Raw genomic sequence first — 21980 nt, 5'->3', positions numbered from 1 at the left:
GGAGGCATGTCTGACCTCCGCCTCGTAGGGATCAGCTTTGGGCTGTTGACGTTGATCTTGCTTCTCTCTCCACCCCCTCCTGAAGTTAGAAGGCGTCAGATGCTGCCACCATGCCATTTTATACAAGTGCCGTTTACCTCGTAGAGTTGTTCTAAGGCTCAGGTAAGATTCATGTAGGAAAGTGATTTTGAAACATCAGCGCAGCTACTGTTGTTGGGTGCTGGTTCCACACTGGGCATTGTGTCACTTACTCACTGGAGCTATGTTCATCCCCATTTTACAGGTGGCAAATCAAGGTCAACTGTAGTTGAATAATCTGCTCAAGGTGATAGAACTCCAAGTGGTCTGCTTGCCTTCAGAAACCTTGTGTGACCAGAACTGTTGCTGCAATTGAATGAGTTCCTTGCCTCTCACTGGTCAAGAATGAATAGGAAAGGCAAGGAGACTTTTCCACATGAGCAAAGCTTTATTATTAAAAGAGGCTTGCAAGCAGAGACGAGGAGGGCCTAGGCAACCCTTACTCCCGTCTCACAGAACAAAGGATTTGCATGGGTTCTTAAAGGTTTTTGGGTGGGAAAAGATTTATGTTTATTCATAGGTATAGGCAGGGTTTCCCAAGAGGTGGCCTGTCTGGGCAGAGATACGTTAACTACGGTGTGAGCGCGCACAGCAGCTCTCTAAGATAGCTCCTGTCCCGGAGGCCTCTGGGATTCGTAGCAGGACTTATTACGGGGCGTTGCGTCTGTGCGGTCTCTTGCTCCCCGAGTTTGATTCACTGGCTGCAGCTATAGCTCCTCACTGCCCCTGGTGGAAGGTCACACAGCGGTCACAGGTGGATGTTCTGCTTTTGTCCCTGGGGCTGCTTTCATCCCGCTGCTTCTGAAAAACAACTTTAAAGAAGTTTGTAGGCTGTTTTCTGATACCCTGCCCCATGGTTCTGGGAAATGGCTTTGTTTCCTCCTCACCCTGGCCCATTTCCTGTTACTTTGTTACTTTAATTTGTTTATGTCAATTGCACACTGGGGGGCCCCTCTGTCTCCCTGTCTTAGAACCACTCATTACACTGCCCAGTACACAGCTAGGAAGAGGTGCCGAGGAGAGGTGAATTCAAGCCTTCTGACTTTGGTTCAGCACACCCACAATAGTGCGCTGTGCAACTATTAGACAAAGAAGCAAAAAGAAAAGTGAAAGACTGAGCCTTCTCAATAACCCCACCTCTACCAGGAAATGATGTCTTGTGGGTTTTCCACACCCAAGGCTATTAACTTCAGCGCAGTTTTGCAGTTTCTTCCCAGAGCCACCAGCAGAGCCTGGGTCCCTCCCTCTAGTCAGCGAGCCCTACCTGAGATGCTGCCCTTTGTGCCTGTCCATCTGCTGTCCAGACACCAGCTCAGAGACCCTCAGAGATGTGAGAACCTGAGGCTACCAGAGACTGCTTCCTAAGAGAAGGTAGGACAGCAGGCAGAGCAGGAAGGGGCTGCTTCTGGGGCTCCTTGAAGGACAAGCAGCCGAAGGGGACAGCTACCAGTATTTTGGTTCAGGAAAAAGGGTTGTTGTCAGGACAAAAAAACCAACCAACTGCTGTTGACTCTGACTCATGGCGATCCCATGTGTGCCAGAGTAGGACTGTGCTCCACAGGGCTTTGGATGGGTGATTTTTTGGAAGTAGATTGCCAGGCCTTTCTTCCGAGGCACCTCCAACCAGGGCTCAGCCCCTCTCCAGCCAGTCAGTCACTAACTTTGTGAGCTTGGGAAGGGCCTGAGGTTCAACTTCTTTATATGATAAATCAGGATCAGAAATTCTCCTTCACGAGGCTGTTTGAAGTTTAAATGAAAACATGATTAAAAGTGCTGTAATCTTTTTTTTTTTATGACTAGCCCTGGTAGTGCAATGGTTAAGTGCTTGACTGGCAGTTCAAAGCCACCCCGTGGCTCCACAGGAAAAAGTTCTGGCGATTGTTGCAATAAAGATTATGGCCTAGAAAATTCTATAGGGCAGTTCTACTCTGTCACATGGGGTCTCTGAGAGTCAAAATCAACTCAGCGCCACCTAACAACAACAACATGACTAACCAAATTGCATCTTTAGCTGCAATGGCCATCCGACAGTCCTAGATGGGAATGGCTTGGCTCTTAAAATATAAAAGACTCCATCGGCCATGGGGATTTTTCTAGAACTTCTGTACAGGAATGGTTTAGGAGTGATAGCTTTGTAGGAAAGCGATGTTGGTGACTTGTCTCAGGATTGCAGATTAAGCCCATAATGCTTTCTAGTTCTTGTGAGTTACCACGGAGTAGACTCTGACTCCAGGCAACCTTATGCTTAACAGAACAAAACATCGCCCGGTCCTGCACCATTTTCATGTTTCCTGGATTATAAATTTATTTGGAGTAGTTTGAGGAAGGGAGTGGGGGAGTTGGTGATAAAGACTAGGGGATTATCTCAAAGCTGTGTTTTTCAGAGTCATTTAGATCTGAGTTGGATTATATGTTTGAGGGAGTTGGCTTTCAGGGGAAGGAGCCATCGAAGAGCACGGAGGAGCTAAAGCCTCTCCAGGCAGTTAGAGAAAGACTGCCAACACTCTTTTATAAGTGCTAATATTGAAATAACTTCTCAAGTCCTCTCCCACCCATTCCATCCCTCTTCCAACATAACTGTCCCCCACATCCACAAAGCAAGCTTAATAGGGACCTGATCAGACCAAAGAGCTGCCTGCTGTCCCTGTTGCCCTTCATCCCATAGGGTTCACATGAAAAATGGGGGAGGAATCAGAGGGTGCTGGTAAAGAATGGGGCTCTAGACCAAGGTTGCTCAACCTTGGCACTATTGACGTTTGGACTGGGTAATTCTTTGCGTGGGGATCGTCCTGTGTATTGTAGGCTGTTTAGCCTGGCCTCTATCCACTAGATGCCAGTAGCATCCCCCTCCCTATGTTGTGACACTCAAAAATGTCTCCAGACAGTGGCAAATGTCCCCTTGAAGAAGGAGCAAAATAGCCTGTGGCTAAGAACCACTGTTCTAGACTCATACTAGCTGCAATCACACTTTCCCAACATTGGCCTCCCTGTGCCTCAGTTTCCTCATCTGTAAAATGGGGATAATGCTACCATCTATTTCATCTCACAGGGTCACTGAGAGAATTAAAGGTGTATGGAGTATTTACCCATGTCTGGCACAAATAAGAATCCATGCCAGTTGCCATCAGGTCACTTCGACTCATGGCGGCCCCACATGTGTCAGAGTAGAACTGTGCTCCATAGGGCTTTCAGTAGCTTAGATTACTGGGTCTTTCTGCCAAGGTACTCTGAGTGGACTCGAACCTTCAGCCTTTCAGTTAGGAGCGAGCACATTAGGCATTTGCACTCTCAACCCCAGAAACCCCTGACCATTTACTGAGTTAGGCATTTCCCTGCATATTTCACTGGGAGGCTTAAGGGGGTGAGTTAATTTTCCTGAAATCACACAACTATGAATGACAGAGGGAAGGGTTGAATTCACTTTACCATGCTGTGTCTATACCAATTATCACGTCTATTTTCTCCTCTAAAAAAGAGAAAGTAGCATCTCTTCTCTGTCAAGACACCCTGCCATTCTGAAAGTGGAAAAAGCAAGGACACTCTCCTGGACGTCATGGCAACAGAAACATCCCAAATCTGCAAAGGTATGGTCTCTGCCATTCCAGCCATTTTCATTGGAGGGGAATCCAGTGATGTCTTTGTTCGTAAGAGCAAGAGGGAAAACAAAATGACCCAGAAAGTTTGAAAATACAAGGGTACACAAAGCCATCTCAATCATACTCAAACATTTCACTTGGCTTCCAAAATGTCACCTCTGCTGGTTCTTTCGTATTTCATTGGCCATGCCTTCTCCATCTCTTGTTTGCTCCTGAGCTCTAAATGCTGCAGTGGCCATGGGCTCCATGCAATTTCATGTTTTTACCCAGCCAGAGCTCTCCCCTGAACTTTAGACTCATAGATCCACTGCCTACTCAGCACCCCCCGGCATCTAATGGGCATCTCAACCTTAGCATGCTCTAAACAGAACATCCCCCACCCAACCCGCCCCCAAAACCTCAGCCTTTCCTGTCTCAGAAATGGAAACTTCTATATAACAGTTGTTCAGGCCCAAAGCTTAAAGTCATCTTTGACCCTGCCCTCTCATATCCCATAGTCATTGGTAAATCCTGGTGGCTTCCTGCAACTCTGTCACTTCTCACTACCTCTACAGCTACCTATGCCTAATTGCCATCACTTCTTACTCCAACTACTGCAACAGCTTCCTGACTAGTCTCCCTCCTTCCCTTCTTGCCAACCTACAGTCTACTTTCCAACCAGAGCCATCCTTTTAAAATAAAATTTAGATCAGGGCCACTACTAAGAGCCTAACTAGTTGCTGTTGAGTCAACTCCAATTCATGACACCCTCATGTGTATCAGAGGAGAACTGTGCTCCATAGGGTTTTCAATTAGTGGTTTTTTGGAAGTAGATTGCCAGGCCTTTCTTCTGAGGTACCTCTGGGTAGACTCAAAGTTCCTACCTTTCAGTTAGCAGCTGAGCACATTAACCATTTCTACCACTCGGGGACTCTACTGCTAGTCTACATGCGATCTTAGAGCATATTAGAAAAAACCCACCCCCTACACTCAGGTGGGCAGAGATCTGTGGACACATGACTCTACAAGTAGATGGCACATTTGTTCAGTCAGTCAATCAATTAATCAAATAATCCCTTACTCCAGCCAAACACAGGCCTAAACACGAGGTCTCAAGGCTTGGTGAGATCTTGGGATGAATTTCAGTCCCTACTTGTATCCTCATCCAGGGCCTCTGTATAGTTTTCATAATATTAATATGAAATATTAGTATGTCTTTGGGAATACACCCACTCCTCGCTTATTGACCTGGTTAGATTCCAAAGACCAGATTGTTATACAAAAATTGGCATTATATGAAAATGGAGGATGACCACATCAGATCACAAAATGGATGATGACCATGTCATTACATAACTGCCAAATTACATTGTTACATAACTGCCAAATTACATCATTACATAACTGCCAAATTGCATCATTACATAACTGCCAAACCACTGTGAATCATGGCCCAGGCAAGTTGACACATAACCTTAACCATCACAGCCAACGTTACTCTTGCCTTGCACGTTGGCCTTCGTTACTGCCAGACGGACATCATTAATGCACAAAATAGGTGGGCAGTAGGGCTTTTTACTGTTGTCATAATGTGAAATGTCAGATAATGAGAGAGTTGATAAGTGAGGAATAGGTGTATAATTTATACAAAGCAGTGTTACAAATTGTTGCCTGTCCTGTGAAAAATGATCTTCAAAAGAAACTCGCAGTTCTGGTTGATTGTCTTACTTGATGATTTCTTGACTTGATAATAATGTTGTAATTGACTTCTCTGTAATCCCAAAATACAAAATGTAAGATGGCCTTGTCAAATCAGAAGTTAACCTCTGGAATTTCTCTCTTCCTTCTCCTAACCATGCAAAATGTTGGGGGTGGGTAGGAGGGCCTTTTTTTCCTGCCTGTATTTCCTATGTAAACTAAGAGGCCGAGAGTCTTGTCTCAAACTCACAATAGAGCAGGAGATGCTTTCACAGCAGGAGGTAGTGAGCACAATCAAGGTCCTTGCCACATTGTCACTAACAGGGAAAAATTGAAAGTAACTGAAAGATCCAAAGCAGGAGAATGGCTACATAAAAGTGTAAACTCTCAATGGAATGTTTCATAGCATTTTCAAAGACACTTATGAAGACCATGTTTGTAATATTATGTTAAACAAAAAAGAAACAAAATACAATGCTGTACAGTCACTGTGACTGTAAAGATGTAAGCTATAAACAAATTTTAAAACACTGAAAAAGAATATTCTAAAACAATAATTTCTTCAGGCACTATAGTTACTGTTCCTTCTTTTACAAAGTTTCTGTGATACCGATATTTTGTTTTCATCAAAGCGTTGGTGAGACTATGGAGCAACTGGAACGCTCATGTAATACTGGTAGGCTAAATCACTTTGGAAAACTGTTTGGCGTACCTACTAAAGCTAAACACGTGTCTACCCTATGATACAGAAATTCTGCTCCTACGTATATGAGTAGTATATATGCCCCCAAAAAGATACGTACAATTACTGTTCGCAGCAGCTTTATTCATAGTAACCAATGACTAGAAACAATCCAAATATCCACTGATAGAAGAATAAATAAACAAATTGTATGATTATGTAATGGAATACTACATAGCAATGATAATTAAAAAAAGAACTATTGATATTACAACAACACAGATGAATTTCACAGACATTATATTAATTGAAAGAAGTCAAACAAATGACTATGCTCGTATGAAGTTCAAGAACAGGCAAACTGTTCAGTGGTTATAGAAGAATCAGAATACTGGGGACGGGGGCAGTATGGTGGAGCAGTGGTTAAGTGCTCGCCTGCTAACCAAAAGATCTGTGGTTCAAACCCACCAGCTGCTCCATGGGAGAAAGATGCAGCAGCCTGCTTCCATAAAGATTTACAGCCTTGGAAACCCTATACGGAAGTTCTATTCTGTCCTACATGTTTGTTATGAGTCAGAATTAGACTCGATGACAATAGGTTTGGTTTGGTACAAGGAAATATATTCTATATCTTGCTTTGGGTGGTGATTACTCAGGCGTGTATATGTATATAAAAATTTGTGGAGCTGGATACTTAATTTTGTGCACTTATTATATGCAAGTTACACTTCAGGAACACACATTATAGCAAATAATTTGTAAATATTTAGTCCATTGTATTTTATTAGTATTTTGATTCTGCATGATATAAACCCCTGTATCCTTGAATTTGGTAAGGTTTGATGATAGAGTAACCTTGTTTTCCACATTCCCAACCAGAAAATCGCACAACTAATGGCGATACCTCTAATTCTGCTGTGGACGAAATGAGCATGCCTTTGGTGCCACCAAAGCTGCTGGACATCCAGGCAGTGGAAGAATATGAGGCTGGTGTTGGTTTGCAAAGGTAACCCAAAGAGCTTGTGTGCTGGGGCAAAGGACTAACTCTGGTGAAACTGTAGACATCCTCAGGATTTGGAACAAATGTGGACCCTGTTTCTCACTGATATTTGTTACACATATAAATATATGTTCTTCTAGTAAAAATATTGCATGAGGCTAAATTAAATATTTTGGAGTGCAAGTCAAGAGAGTCGAACGCATGAGGATTCTAGGAGCAGAAATTTCCCCACTCTAGGGCTTCACCTCTATTGGTTTCATAAAGGCAGGAACTCAGTGTTTTGGGCTTACTACAGCAAGAAGTCCTGGAGGCGCAGTGATTAAGTGCTCAGCTGCAATCTGAAAGTTCAGCAGTTCAGTCCCACCAGTTGCTCTGCAGGAGAAATGCTCCCATAAAGATTACAGTCTTGGAAACCTATGGAGCAGTTCTGCTCTGTCCTATAGGGTCACTAGGGATTGGAATCCACTCTACAGCACACAAGAACAACATAGCATCATTGCCAGTCTGCAGCACCATGTGGGCAAACCAAAACCAGTTGCTGTCACTTCCGACTCCATAGTGACCCCATGTGGCAGAGTAGAACAGCCCCATAGGGCTTCCAAGGCTGTATATCTTTATGGAAGCCCACTGCCACATCTTTCTCCCATGGAGCGATTGGTGGGTTCAAACGACCAACCTTTTGGTTCACAGCCAAGTGCTTAACTACTGTGCCACCAGAGCTCCTTTACAACATAGGCAATCAACAAATATTTGCTGAGTGAATTAGGTAAACTGCATTTGTAGTATCTCATAGAGCTAGATTGAAATATTACACACAACCAGAAGGTGTCGCTGCCCAATACAGGATGTACTACAGCAGAAATATTCATATTTGAGGTATTTGGTTTAATCAAGAAACACTTGAAGACAAGTGTCTTGGATTCCTAGTGCTGCTGTAACAGAAAAATCACAAGTGGGTGGCTTTAAAAAACAGAAATTTATTTTTTCACAGGTCAGGGGGCTAGAAGCCTGAATTAGTGTCTGGTCCTGTTGTTTTCTTCTATGAGCCTCTCTCCCTGTGATCCTTGGCATTCCTTTGCTTGTAAAGGATCCTCACATGTGGTCTGTATTTCCCTGTTGTGCATGTATGTCTTGATGTCCATTCTGCTTTTTATAACTCAGAAGTGATTAGGTTCAGGATCTACCCTACACTGGTATGACCTCAACTGATTGATTAGTTACATTAACTTGCATTATGGAAAACGATTCCATTCCATTACATCCACAGGTATAGAGGTTAGGGTTCCAATGCATATTTGGGGGGAGGGGGCACAATTTGATACAGAACACCAAGCTTTCATTATTTATCAACCATGTCAAAAATAAAACTTTATCGCTAATGCAAAGTGGCGTTGTCAGTCTTTCCAGCTGCTTCCCTTTGTCCTGATACAATTTTGTTCCTACACAGGGATGAGGGTGAGCTAGACTGTGACATCTGTAAAGTTCGTGGTTTCTCAGCTGGGACACCCTCCTTGCCTTCATCCCGTCCCTCCCCCCATGGAAGCCCCTGGTGACCTCATCTGTAAATTGATTTACATCTACTGTTTAACGGATACTTAGGCTTAAATTCACGAATTCATTAACCCTAACTGGTTTCCTTGGTAGTGTATTTGGTATTTAACCTTTTCCATTGAGGAATTGTGTGTGTGTGTGCGTGCGTGTGTGTGTGTAGAGAAAGAAAGAGATTAAAAGATAAATATTGCTACATATACTTCCATGAGGAATTCCTGCATCAACTGGCAGATGAGTGAGCAAGAGACGGTAGAAAGTACTGAGAATCTTGGAGCTCTGAGCCCCGACCTAAATCTATCTTTATCCTCTGTGTTCTTTGGGAAGGTCTCATCCGAAAATTAAAGGAGATAGCCTAGATCTTTTCCAGGGTTCCTCTAGCTCTAATATCTCCTTTGGACCAGGGAATCTGTGTCACCCCCAGGGTTCCTCATCTCCCCCTGAGGGGAATGCACTAATGGCACCTGGAACAAGGAAAGTGCCAGAAGGAGTGGCCTTTGCTCTTACCTATACTTTCTCTCCCTGATACTGCTCTGCTATGAAGGCCAAACTCAGCTAGACTGGCAAAGACCCCTTAATACCTCATCCTGTGAAATGTAGGGGAAGAAAGACCCGGATCCCTGTGTCCCTAACTTCTTCCGTGAAAGAGAAACCCCATCTGCTTGAGGGCTCAAGTCAAGCTGACAGCAGCATGGGAAACTTTCAGGGTTATTAACAGTTAGTAAGAGTTCGTCTTGACCCTCTCAGTGGAATGATTCCTGATCGAAGCAAAGGCATGCCTATAGTAGTTAAATTCAAGGTCATCTAAGCGGAGGGTGCATTCTATGATACGCACCCGCCCCCCGCCGGCTCACCTCTACATGTATAGGGCTCGCAACACCCCCCCACCCACCACCTAGATCTTCTCTTTCTCCTACTTTCCACAGATTTCTCTCTTTATTAGTCCCCAGGTTCCTTAACTTGATTAGGATCTTGGAATTTCCACCATTGCTGCTTCTCGGTGACAGTTCTATAGTTTCTCCTCACAAGATTCAAAATATCTCTTAGGACTATACTGTCTTCTGCATCTCTTTGGCCAAGGCTCAATTACTCCCATTTGTTCCTCCAGATGCCCCCTTTCTTTATTATAATATTTTATTGTGTTTTTGGTGAAAGTTTACACAGCAAATTAGGTTCCCATTTAACAATTTCTATCATATTCTTTCAGTGACATTAGTTACATTTTTCACAATATGTCAACATTCTCGTTATTTCCATTCTGGTTGTTCTGTTGCCATTAATCTAGGTTCCTTGTCACCCTTTCCTTCTTACCTTTGCTTTAGGGTAAATTTTGATCATTTGGTTTCATATAGAAGATTTTTAAAGGAGCGCAGCCCTCATGGGTGTTACTGTTTATGAGGCAGTCTGTTATTTAGCTAAAAGGTTACCTCTGGGTATAGTTTCAGCACAAAGTTTAAAGGGTTTCTCAGGGCAACAGTCTCAGGGGTTCCTCTAGTCTCTACTGGTCCAGTAAGACCTTTTTTATGAACACGAGTTTTGTTCTACATTGTTTTCTAATTTTCTCTGGGACTGTCTATTGTTTCACTGGTCAGAATGGTTCGTAGTGATAGCCAGGCACCATCTAGTTCTTTTGGTCTCAGGATAGATGAGGCCGTGGTTCCTGTAGTGTATGAAGTCCTATACACTAGTTCCTTCTTTGAGCCTTTGGTTTCCTTTTTTCTCCTGTGCCTCAGATGAGTAGAGACCAACAGTTGAATCTTAGATGGCTGCTCATAATTTTTAAGACCCTAGATGCCACTCACCAAACTAGGATGTAGAATATAAAGTTAATGAACTGTGTTATGCTAGTTGACCAAGTTGTCCCATGAAACTATGGTCCTAAGCCTTGAAATCCAGTAAACCAATCCCACAAAGTGTTTGGTTATGTCTAGAAAGTATCCATAACTGTGCCCCCTATGTCTTTTATTATATATACACGAGTATATATGCAGCACACACAGACACGTATATACACATGCCTACGGATACACCTGACTATGCAAAGGCATACAACTGTGTGGATCATAACAAATTATGGATAACATTGCGAAGAATGGGAATTCCAGAACACTTAATTGTACTCATGAGGGACCTTTACATAGATCAAGAGGCAGTTATCCGGACAGAACAAGGGGATACTGATTGGTTTAAAGTCAGGAAAGGTGTGCGTCAGGGTTGTATTCTTTCACCATACCTATTCAATCTGTATGCTGAGCAAATAATACTAGAAGCTGAACTATATGAAGAAGAACGGGGCATCAGGATTGGAGGAAGACTCATTAATAGCCTCCATTATGCAGATGACACAACCTTGCTTGCTGAAAGTGAAGAGGACCTGAAGCACTTACTAATGAAGATCAAAGACCACAGCCTTCAGCATGGATTGCACCTCAACATAAGACAAAAATCCCCACAACTGGACCAATGAGCAACATCATGATAAACAGAGAAAAGATTGAAGTTGTCAAGGATTTCATTTTATTTGGATCCACAATCAACAGCCATGGAAGCAGCAGTCAAGAAATCAAAAGACGCATTGCATTGGGTAAATCTGCTGCAAAGGACCTCTTGAAAGTGTTGAAGAGCAAAGATGTCACCTTGAAGACTAAGATGCGCCCGACCCAAGCCATGGTATTTTCAATTGCATCATATGCATGTGAAAGCTGGACAATGAATAAGGAAGACGGAAGAAGAATTGACGCCTTTGAATTGTGGTGTTGGTGAAGAATATTGAATATACCTTGGACTGCCAAAAGAACGAACTAATCTGTCTTGGAAGAAGTACAGCCAGAATGCTTCTTAGAGGCAAGGGTGGTGAGACTGCGTCTTACATACTTTGGACATGTTGTCAGGAGGGATCAGTCCCTGGAGAAGGACATCATGCTTGGCAGAGTGCAGGGTCAGCGAAAAAGAGGAAGACCCTCAATGAGGTGGATTGACACGGTGGCTGCAACAATGAGCTGAAGCATAACAACGATTGTAAGGATGGCTCAGGACACTGGGGGTGTTTCATTCTGTTGTGCATAGGGTCGCTATGAGTCGGAACCGACTTGACGACACCTAACAACAACAACAACACAGATACACCTATATGTGCACCCGTATATACACACATGTACCTTCCTCAACACTTGTATACAAACATATCTACCTTTGTAACCGCACACATAATTTTTCGTTACTATTGCTGTTGTTGCAAAATTGTATATGCTATAGCATTTACCAAAAATGTCCCTTATTCGTGTGTACTTCTAAGTGTTATCATTTACCTTATTCAAGTTGTCTACATTTCACCCACATTCAGTATTGCCTTTCCCATCACCAAAAATAACAAGTGTCTGCTGTCTAGAGAGAGATTCCCCTTCCCTCCTCCTCCCATCTCTGGTAACCACCAATGAACATTGATTTCTGTATGTATACCTATTCTTTTCTTCTTACAAAAATGTGATCATACAATATTTGGCCTTTTGTGACTGATTTATTTCACTCAGCATAGTGTCCTCCAGATTCATCCATGTTATAATACATTTTGAGAAGTCATCATTATTCTTTATTGCTGCATAGTATCCCATTGTAGATATTACCACATTTTGTTTATCCATTCATCCACTGATGGGGACTTCGGTTGTTTCCATCTTTTTGCTATTGTGAATAATGCTACAATGAACGTAAGTGTGCGTATGTCTACTCATGTCACTGCTATTGGATCTTTAGGGTATATGCTTAGGAGAGGGATTGCTGGATCCTAAGGTATTGCTTTTTCTAGCTTTTTGAAGAAGTGCCATGCCATTTTCCATAGTGGTTGTATCATTTAAGAGTCCTACGAGCAGTAGATAAGGGTTCCAATCCCTCCACAACCTCACCAGGATGTGTTGTCTCCTGGGTTTTTTATCCATGTCTTTTTTGCAGGGGTGAGATGGTATCTCATTGTAGTTTTGATTTGCATCTCTCTATTAGCTAATGATCGTGAGCATCTTTTCATGTGTTTGTTGGCTGCCTTGAATGTCCTTTTTGATAAAGTGTGTCTTCATGTCGTTTGCCCATTTTTTAATTGGATTGTTTGTCTTTCTATTGTTGAGTTGTTGAAGTTTTCTATATATTTTAGAGATTAGACCCTTATCAGATATGTCATCCCCAAATATTATATTTTTTTCCCAGTGTATAGGTTCTGTTCTTACTCTCCTGATAAAGGCTTTTGATGAGCATAAGTATTTAATTTTTAGGAGGTCCCAGATATCTAATTTGTCTTCTGTTGTTCATGCATTTGTAGTCATGTTTGATAATCTATTTCTGAAAATAAAATTAGGTCTCATAGCTTCGTCTCTGTCATCTTCCCAGAACTTCATAGTTTTAGCTTTAGCATTTAGGTCTTCGACCCATTTTGAGTCAGTTTTGTGTATGGTGGGACGTGTGGATTCTGTTTAGTTTTTCTGCTGATGAAACCTGGTTTTGCCAGCATCATTTGCTAAAGAAGCCCAATGAATGGACTTTGATCCTTTGTTAAATATCAGATGCCCACAGATGGATAGATTTACTTCTGGGTTCTTAATTCTATTCCATTGATTTATATATCTGTCATTGAACCAGGACCAGGCTGTTTTGATTATTGTGGCCATATGGTGTGTTTTCCCCAAGCATCTGTCAGTGTGTCATACTATGGGGACTTGCATGTTGCTGTGATGCTGGAAGCTATGCCACGGGTATTGGAATATCAGCAGGATCACCCATGGTGGACAGGTTTCGGCTGAGTTTCCAGACTAAAAATGGCTAGGAAGAAGGAGCTGGTGGTGTACTTCTGAAAAAAATTAGCCAGTGAATAACAGCAGACCATTGTTTGATACAGTGCCAGGAGGTGAGTCCCTCAGGTTGGAGGGCACTCAAAATACAGCTGGGGAGAGCTGCCTCATCAAAGCAGGGTCAACTTTAATGATGTCAATAAAGTCAACCTTTTGGGACTTCATCTGCTGATATGGCATGACTCAAAATGAGAATAAACAGTTACAAACATCCATTAATAATTGGAATGTGGACTCTACAAAGTATGAATCTAGGAAAATTGAAAGTCGTCAAAAATGAAATGGAACCTATAAACATCCACATCCTAGGCATCAGTGAGCTGAAATAGACAGTATTGGCCATTTTGAATCGGACAATCATATGCCGGGAATGACAAATCGAAGAGGAATGGCATTGTATTCACCGTGAAAAAAAAAATTTCAGTATCTATCCTGAAGTACAGCTCTGTCAGTGATAGGATAATATCCACACGTCTATAAGAAAGACTAGTTAATATGACTGGTATTCAGATTTACTCACCACTGGCGAAAGATGAAGAAATTGAAGATTTTTACAAACTTCTGCAGTCTGAAATTGAGCAAACATGCAATCAAGAAGCATGGGTAATTACTGGTTTTTGGAAAGCAAAACCTGGAAATGAAGAACAAGGACTGGTAGTTGAAAAATATGGTCTTGGTGATAAAAATGATGTTGTGAGACCAACGACTCCTTCATTGTAAATACCTTTTTTTCAACACATGAACGGTGACTATTCACATGGACCTTGTTAGATGGGATACACAAGAATCAAATCCACTACATCTGTGGAAAGAGAAGATTGAAAAGCTCAATATCATCGAAGAAGGCCAGGAGCCAACTGCAGAAAAAACTGTCAATTGCTCATATGCAAGTTCTAGTTGAAGCTGAAGAAAATTAGAACAAGTCCATGAGAGCCAAAATATGACCTTGAGTATATCCCACGTGAATTTAGAGACCATCTCAAGAATAGATTGAACACATTGAACACTAATGACCAAAGACCAGACAAGTTGGGGAGTGACATCAAGGACATGATATATGAAGAAAGCAAGAGGTCATTAAAAAGACAAGAAAGAAAGAAAAGACCAAAATGGATGTCAGAAGAGACTCTGCAAGTTCCTCTTGAACATACAGTAGCTAAAGTGAAAGAAAGATACGATGAAATAAAAGAGCTGAACAGAAGATTTCAAAGGGCAGCTCGAGAAGACAAAGTATTATAATGACATGTGCAAAGACCTGGAGTTAGAAAACCAAAAGGGAAGAACACAGTGGGCATTTCTCAAGCTCAAAAACTGAAGAAAAAAATACAAGCCTCAAGTTGCAGTATTTGAAGAATTCTATGGGCAAAGCATTAAATGACGCAGGAAGCATTAAAAGAAGATGGAAGGAATACACACAGTCACTCTACCGAAAAGAATTGTTCAACATTCAACCATTTCAGGAGGTAGCATATGATCAAGAACCGATGGTACTGAAGGAAGAAATCCAAGCTGCACTGAAGACACTGGTGAAAACAAGCCTTCAGGAACTGACAGAATACCAACTGAGATGTTTCAACAAATGGATGCAGCACTGGAAGTGCTCAGTCATCTATGCCAAGAAAATTGGAAGACAGCTACCTGGCTAACCGACTGGAAGAGGTTAATATTTATGCCTGTTCCAAAGAAAGGTGATCCAACAGAATATGGAAATTATTGAACAATATCATTAATATCACATGCAAGTAAAACTTTGCTGAAGATCATTCAAAAGTGGTTGCAGCAGTACATCGACAGGGAACTGCTGGAAATTGAAGCCAGATTCAGAAGAGGCCATGGAACCAGAGATATCATTGCTGGTGTCAGATGGATCCTGGCTGAAAGCAGAGAATACCAGAAAGATGTTTACCTGTGTTTTATTGACTATGCAAAGGCATTTGACTGTGTGGAGCATAACACATTACGGATAACATTGCAAAGAACCGGAATTCCAGAACACTTAGTTGTGCTCCTACAGAACTTGTACATAGACCAAGAGTCAGTCGTTTGAACAGGACAAAGGGATACTGATTGGTTTAAAGTCAGGAAAGGTGTTTGTCAGGGTTGTATTCTTTCACCATACTTACACAATCTGTATGCTGAGCAAATATTCCGAGAAACTGGGCTATATGGAGAAGAATGGGGCATCAGGATTGGAGAAAGACTCATTAATAACCTGCATTATGCAGATGACACAGCCTTGCTTGCTGAAAGTGAAGAGGACGTGAAGTACTTACTAATGAAGATCAAAGACTACAGCCTTCAATGTGGATTACACCTCGACATAATGAAAACAAAAATCCTCACAACCAGACCAGTAAGCAACATCATGATAAATGGAGAAAATATTGAACTTGTCAAGGATTTCATTTTACTTGGATCCACAATCAACATCCATGGAAGCAGTGGTAAAAAAAGAAACAAAACAAAAAAAACAACATATTGCATTGGGCAAACCTGCTGCAAAAGACCTCTTTAAAGTGTTAAAAACCAAAGATGTCACTTTAAAAACTAAGGTGTGCCTGACCAAGCCATGGTATTTTCAGTTGCCTCATATGCATTTTTTCATATGCATGCAAACCTGGACAATGGATAAGAAGACGGAAGAAGAATGGATGCCTATGAATTACGGTGTTATTGAAAAATACTGAATATAATATGGACTGCCAGAAGAAGGAACAAATTTATCTTGGAAGATGTGCAGCCGGAATTCTCCTTAGAAGCAAGGATGGCGAGGCTTCATCTCATATACTTTGGACATGTTATCAGGAGGGATTAGTCCCTCGAGAAAGGTATCGTGCTTGGTAAAGCGGAGAGTCGGTGAAAAAGAGGAAGACCTTCAAAGGGATGGATTGACACAGTGGCTGATCAATAATGGGCTGAAGCATAACAAAGATTATGAGGATGGTGCAGGACTGGGCAGTGTTTAGTTCTGTTGTACATAGGGTTGCAATGAGTGAGAACCAAGTAGAAGGCACCTAACAACAACAATATTCAAAATACTGCTGTGTTTTGAAATGAAAACTAAAAAAAAAAAAAAAAAGATTAGGTATTTGACTTCCGTCAGAAATGACGACTTACAAAGTAGTCATTGAAACAGAACCCCGTCCTAAGTCAGGGACTATCTGTCTATCATTCTTCTTGATGGTGTCTGTCTTAGTCGTCTATAGCTGCTATAACAGAAATACCACAAGTGGACGGCTTTAACAAAGAAAAAATTATTCTCTCACAGTCTAGTAGGCTACAAGTCCAAATTCAAGGCATCAGCTCCAAGGGAAGGCTTTCTGTGTCAGTTCTGGAGGAAGGTCCTTGTCATCAATCTTCCCCTGGCCGAGGAGCTTCTCTACCCAGGAATCTCAGGTCCAAAGGACGTGGTCTTCTCCTGGCCCTGCTTTCTTGGTGGTCTGAGGTCCCCATTTCTCTCTTTTATATTTCAAAAGAGGTTGGCTTAAGACACTGTCTAATCTTGTACATCTCATCAATATAACTGCCACTAATCCATCTCATTACATCATAGCGATAGGACTTACAACACGTAGGGAAATCATATCAGATGACAAAATGGTAGGCAATCATACAATACTGGGAATCATGACTTAGCCAAATTGACAGATATTTTTGAGGGACACAATTCAATCCATGACGGTGTCCCACATAACCCTTAGGCTTTCTTCAGTCTTTTTTATGATTGTCCTTAAACAAATTAGTATAAGGGATTTTTCCTCTATTTTGCTGATTCTTTCTTCCAGTGATTGGCTTCTACTTCCGTGGCCATTGAGTTTTTTATTTCTGATATTTTGTTATTTCTGATGTTTTATTATTAAATTTCTGAATTTATAGCTTGTGTTTTTGCACGGTTTGTATATGTTTATTGAGTTTGTCATTTTGCTCTTGTATTTTTTTCCTGAAATATTCTAGGTTTTTTTTTTTTCCTTTTTGTGTTTTTCTTGATCTCTCTAAGGATCCTCAATATTAGTCTTTTGAATTACGTGTCAGGTAGTTCTATTACCAGTTCTTCCTCAGAAAAGTTTTCTGTCCCTTTATTTTGCTCATTTGTTTGTGCCATCTTATCCTGTTTCATCATATGATTTGTAATTGACTGCTGTCTTTGAGACATTAAGATTCTATTTTGTTTATTTCTTGATTAATTGTATGTTCGCCTTTTCTGTATTGTTTTTGCTTTTGATATATCTGGAGCTTAGTTTTTTCCCTTTCTCTCTGGCTTACCTTCCTTTGTATTGTTTTAATCGATGTTGTTTTGTAATATTTGTGTTTGACTATGATGCTGCCAGTTGGTTGGGAGTAATTTTCTCTCACTGGTGGGCATGATGGGTTGCATACACATAGGAATCCTCTGTTGTTGGGCATGTATGTCTTCCCTTGTAGAACTGCATGGAAGTGTGCGAGCAGGACCCTTCCCTGTTGTGGGGCTATCAGTGTTGAGTGGTCAGAATCCCTCCACAGCTCTTGTGGGGCTGTTTGGTCCTTCCACATTGGTGCATGCTGTTAGTGCAGCCTCTGGAGAGCAAGATGGGCTGTCTGCATGGACCCAGGAAAGCAGTACATTCTAATGGGTGAGGCAGGTCCTCTGCTTAGTTATGGATCGATGTCCTCGTGACGGGGTGGGGAGGACTGGATGTCTCTGCATATGCTCAGACGACTTGAGGGAATAAGTAGAGTGTGGGAGGGGCATGTGGTGGGCAGGTTGCTGAGGGTGCCTCATCTCATGGATCAGGTGGGTGCATGGTGGCCTCAGGAAGGGTGGGGCGAACGGTGACTTGACAGATATCCTCGGGTGCCTTGCTGCGCAGGTCAGGTGGGGCATGGGCTGGGTGAGAGAAGTGGTGGGTCGTTCTTCAGGGCTTCTTGCCACATGACAGATGCTCCTCTTACTTGTCTCTTTTGTTCATGGAACTAGTAGCTCTTAGCGAAGAAAGAATTTCCCAGTGGCACTCTGGGACTCCTCATGGTCAGGCCAGGGGATCACAGGTGTTAGGGAGGTGCAGGGAGAATGGCGGTGGCAAGAACATCCAGAAACCACATGTGCCTGACTAAGCAATTGGCTTTCCCATCTGGGAGTTTGATGCAAAGTCTTTGTTTTACTCATTGGCAGTGGCAAGGATGACGTTCTTCTGTGGGAAGATGTCAAATGGACTCTACAAGAAGATATGCATCTGTCAGCTGGAGAAAGAACATTTTTGGAAAAATTTCACCTACTGAAATGTGACCTGGAAGTGTGTATCAGCAAGCTCCATGCCCTTGCAGACCATATGGATACAACCCACGAAACATTCACCAAAACTAATGTAGTGGTCAGTTCCATTGCAGTGGTCTCTGGCGTCATGAGCATCCTGGGTTTAGCCCTATGTCCGGCAACATTAGGAGGAAGCCTGGTGCTTTCTGCTGCTGGTAACGGTCTGGGGTTAGCAGCCGGAGCCACTAGAGCCTTGACCGGCATTTGTAAGCACCTTCATAATAAGAAAGCCCAAGCTCAGGCCAGCAGCCTAGTTCTCATCCATGGCCAAGGGAACGGGGAGGCTATAGGAAGGGAGGCATTGAATGCCTTGGCTGTTTGCAAGGTTCTCTATCAATGTAGAAACGGCATCAAGGATATCAAGAAGAACATCAATGCCTTTAAGACAGCCAAGGCCCACCCTCGCTTGGCCGCTGCTGCCAAGCAGTTCCTGACCAGTGACCGAGTCTCAGCCCAAAGTAGCAGGCAGGTGCAAAGAGCCTTTGAGAGCACGACACTGGCGATGACCAAAAGTGCCCGTCTGCTGGGCGCTGCAACAGCTGGTTTATTCCTCAGCGTTAACTTAGCTACCCTTTTGAAGGACTGGAAGCAAATGAAGGAGGGAGAAAGAACAGAGGCTGCTAAGGAGCTGAGGGCCCAAGCTCAAGATCTGGAAGAGGTGTTGACAGAACTCACCCAGCTTTACGAGAGCCTGCGGCAGAAGGTAAAACTAAGATTTCCCTTTCGGGTGGGCCAGACAGGGAGGGGGAGGCTTTAACTGGGGCTGAGGGGAACCAGGGTGGTGCAAATGGTTAAGCACTCAGCCACTAACTTAAAGGTTGGAGGTTCGAGTCTACCCAGACGTGCCTTGAAAGAAATGCTTGAAAGATGTACTTTTGAGAAAACCCCATGGAACACAGTTCTACTCTGATACACGTGGGGTCACCATGAGTTGGATTTGATTCAACGGCAAGTGTTTTTGTTGTTTGTTTTTATGAGAACCAAGGATTATGAGAAGTGACAAGAGAGCTAGTATGTGTGTGAATTTTGCCTGGACGTTCTTAAGGGCATTCAGTGGCACTGGAGGTCCCAACAGTATCAAGTACACCCGGCCTGGACAGACCTGGTCATGCCTTTTACTTCACCCTGGATACTCCTTGATGTCCACGTGGTGGGGAGAGGGTTCTCTCAGTTTTGCAAAAAAGGACACTGAGCTAGCAAGGGGTTATGTGGCTTGCCCAGTTCTCACAGCTCGTTGGGGGTGGAGTCGGGGTTACAAACCCAAGGAGTCTGATTTCAGAGCTTGGTCTGCAATGCTGCATCTGAGGCCTTTGTAGGATCTCTCCTGGGATTGGTGTTTATGTTTCCCTATAGGAATTGTTGCAAGAAAAAAGCCTTCTGAACTCTACTTTTGAGGGAGCCATGTGGGATCTGCCTCAGTCCCCAGTCTGGCCTGGAGAAGAAGGATGCCAGGTGAGAGGCTGGGAGGAAGGTGGGCTGAGGTCAGGGACTTTGGAGCGGAATAAAGGGGACCACGGTGGGGTGGGTGAGGCTGGCAGAGGAGATAGCACGAGGTTCAATTGGATCCCACCATTGAGAAAGATGAGGCTACCCAAGAAGGCATCGTCAGCCTGTGCTGATGGCCTTATGAAGGTCAACCCATCCCCTTCCCCTCAGTTCTTCGCTCACAGGCTACCTCATTTGCTCCACTTCTTCAGATCCCCATTCACTGAGTCGCAGTGTTGGTCCACATTAAACATGTATTGTTTGATGGCAGGCCCTATATTAAGTCAGGAGAGTCCTAGGTTGAATAGTATTTTGTGTTCATGCTTCCATATCAACTCACCTTGAGATCCCTCTGTGTTCTCTCTTCCTCCCTCACTCTGGCTATACTCACTGGCAAAACTCCTGGGCTTGCACACAATGGACATCCTGGGACCTGTTCAACCAGATTCCAGCGGGAAGGGGAGAGGCCCAGGAGCCCCTCTGCGGCCGTCCCACAGCCCAAGTTCTTGGAGCAACTTCATGACATCAGAACATGTAGAAACTCTCTTGGCTCACCAGTGCACCTATTTCAATTTTTTTTCCTTTTATGATATGCTTTAGTTGCTATTTTAAAAGTAGTGCATGCACATTAAATATAATTTTTGAATAATTCAAGAAATTAAAAAATAGGGCTGCAGCAGTACATCAACAGGGAACTGCCAGAAATTCAAACTGAATTCAGAAGAGAACATGAAACCAGGGATATCAGTGCTGATGTCAGGTGGATCTTGGCTGAAAGCAAAGAATACCAGAGAGATGTGTACCTGTGTTTTATTGACTATGCAAAGACATTTGGCTGTGTGGATCATAACAAATTATGGATAACGTTGTAAAGAACCGAGAATTCCAGAACACTTCATTTGACTCACGAGGAACCTGTATTTAGACCAGGAGGCAGTTGTTCAAACAGAACAAAGGGGTACTGCATGGTTTAAAATCAGGAAAGGTGTGCATCAGGGTTGTAATCTTTCACCAAACTTATTCACCTGTATGCTGAGCAAATAATCCAAGAAGCTAGACTATATGAAGAAGAACGAGGCATCCGGATTGGAGGAAGAGCCATTAACAGCCTGTGTTATGCAGATGACACAACCTCGCTCGCTGAAAGTAAAGAGGCCTTGAAGCGCTTACCGATGAAGATCAAAGACTACAAAGACCACAAAGACCACAGCCTTCAGTATGGATTCCACCTCAGCATAAAGAAAACAAAAGTCCTCACAACTGGACCGATAAGCAACATCATGATAAATGGAGAAAAGATGGAGGTTCTCAAAGATTTCATTTTACTTGGATCCACAATCAACACCCATGGAAGTAGCAGTCAAGAAATCAAACAATGCATTGTATTGGGCAAATCTGCTCCAAAAGACCTCTTTAAAGTCTTGAAAAGCAAAGATGTCACCTTGAAGACTAAGGTGCGTCTGACCCAAGACGTGGGTCATGTGCATGAGAAAGCTGGAAAATGAATAAGGAAGATTGGAGAAGGATTGATGCCTTTGAATCATGGTGTTGGCGAAGAATATTGAATATACCGCGGACTGTCAAAAGAGTGAACAAATCCGTCTTGGAAGAAGTACAGCCAGAATGCTCCTTAGAAGCAAGAATGGCAAGACTCTGTCTCACATACTTTGGACATATTATCAGGAGGGATCAGTCCCTGGAGAAGGACATCATGCTTGGTAAATAGAGGGTGAGCGAAAAAGAGGAAGACCCTTAATGAGATGGATTGACACAGTGGCTGCAACAATGG

The 21980-nt window shown here is 42.8% G+C and overlaps 1 protein-coding gene across 2 annotated transcripts in view; it reads left to right on the top strand.

The window, feature by feature from the left end:
• Positions 1–1124: 1124 nt before the first annotated feature.
• Positions 1125–21980, top strand: part of APOL6 (apolipoprotein L6) — a 20991-nt gene continuing 135 nt past the window's right edge. Inside the window, exons 1-7 of one of the 2 annotated variants that reach the window (XM_023559969.2) lie at positions 1125–1449; positions 3554–3662; positions 6913–7039; positions 18566–18764; positions 19287–19409; positions 20060–20158; positions 20637–21980. The exon at positions 20637–21980 is cut by the window's right edge and continues 135 nt beyond it. In XM_023559969.2, coding sequence (XP_023415737.1) covers positions 3632–3662; positions 6913–7039; positions 18566–18764; positions 19287–19409; positions 20060–20158; positions 20637–20714 — 657 coding nt within the window. In that variant the 5' untranslated portion in view covers positions 1125–1449; positions 3554–3631 and the 3' untranslated portion in view covers positions 20715–21980. Of the gene's footprint in view, positions 1450–3553; positions 3663–6912; positions 7040–18565; positions 19410–20059; positions 20159–20636 lie in introns of both variants that reach the window. The other variant, XM_023559968.2, reaches the window with a different exon arrangement.

The sequence above is a fragment of the Loxodonta africana genome, chromosome 4 (genome assembly GCF_030014295.1).
Source record: "Loxodonta africana isolate mLoxAfr1 chromosome 4, mLoxAfr1.hap2, whole genome shotgun sequence".
NCBI classification, from domain to species: Eukaryota; Metazoa; Chordata; class Mammalia; order Proboscidea; family Elephantidae; genus Loxodonta; species Loxodonta africana.
This window is presented reverse-complemented; position numbering and strand designations above follow the sequence as displayed.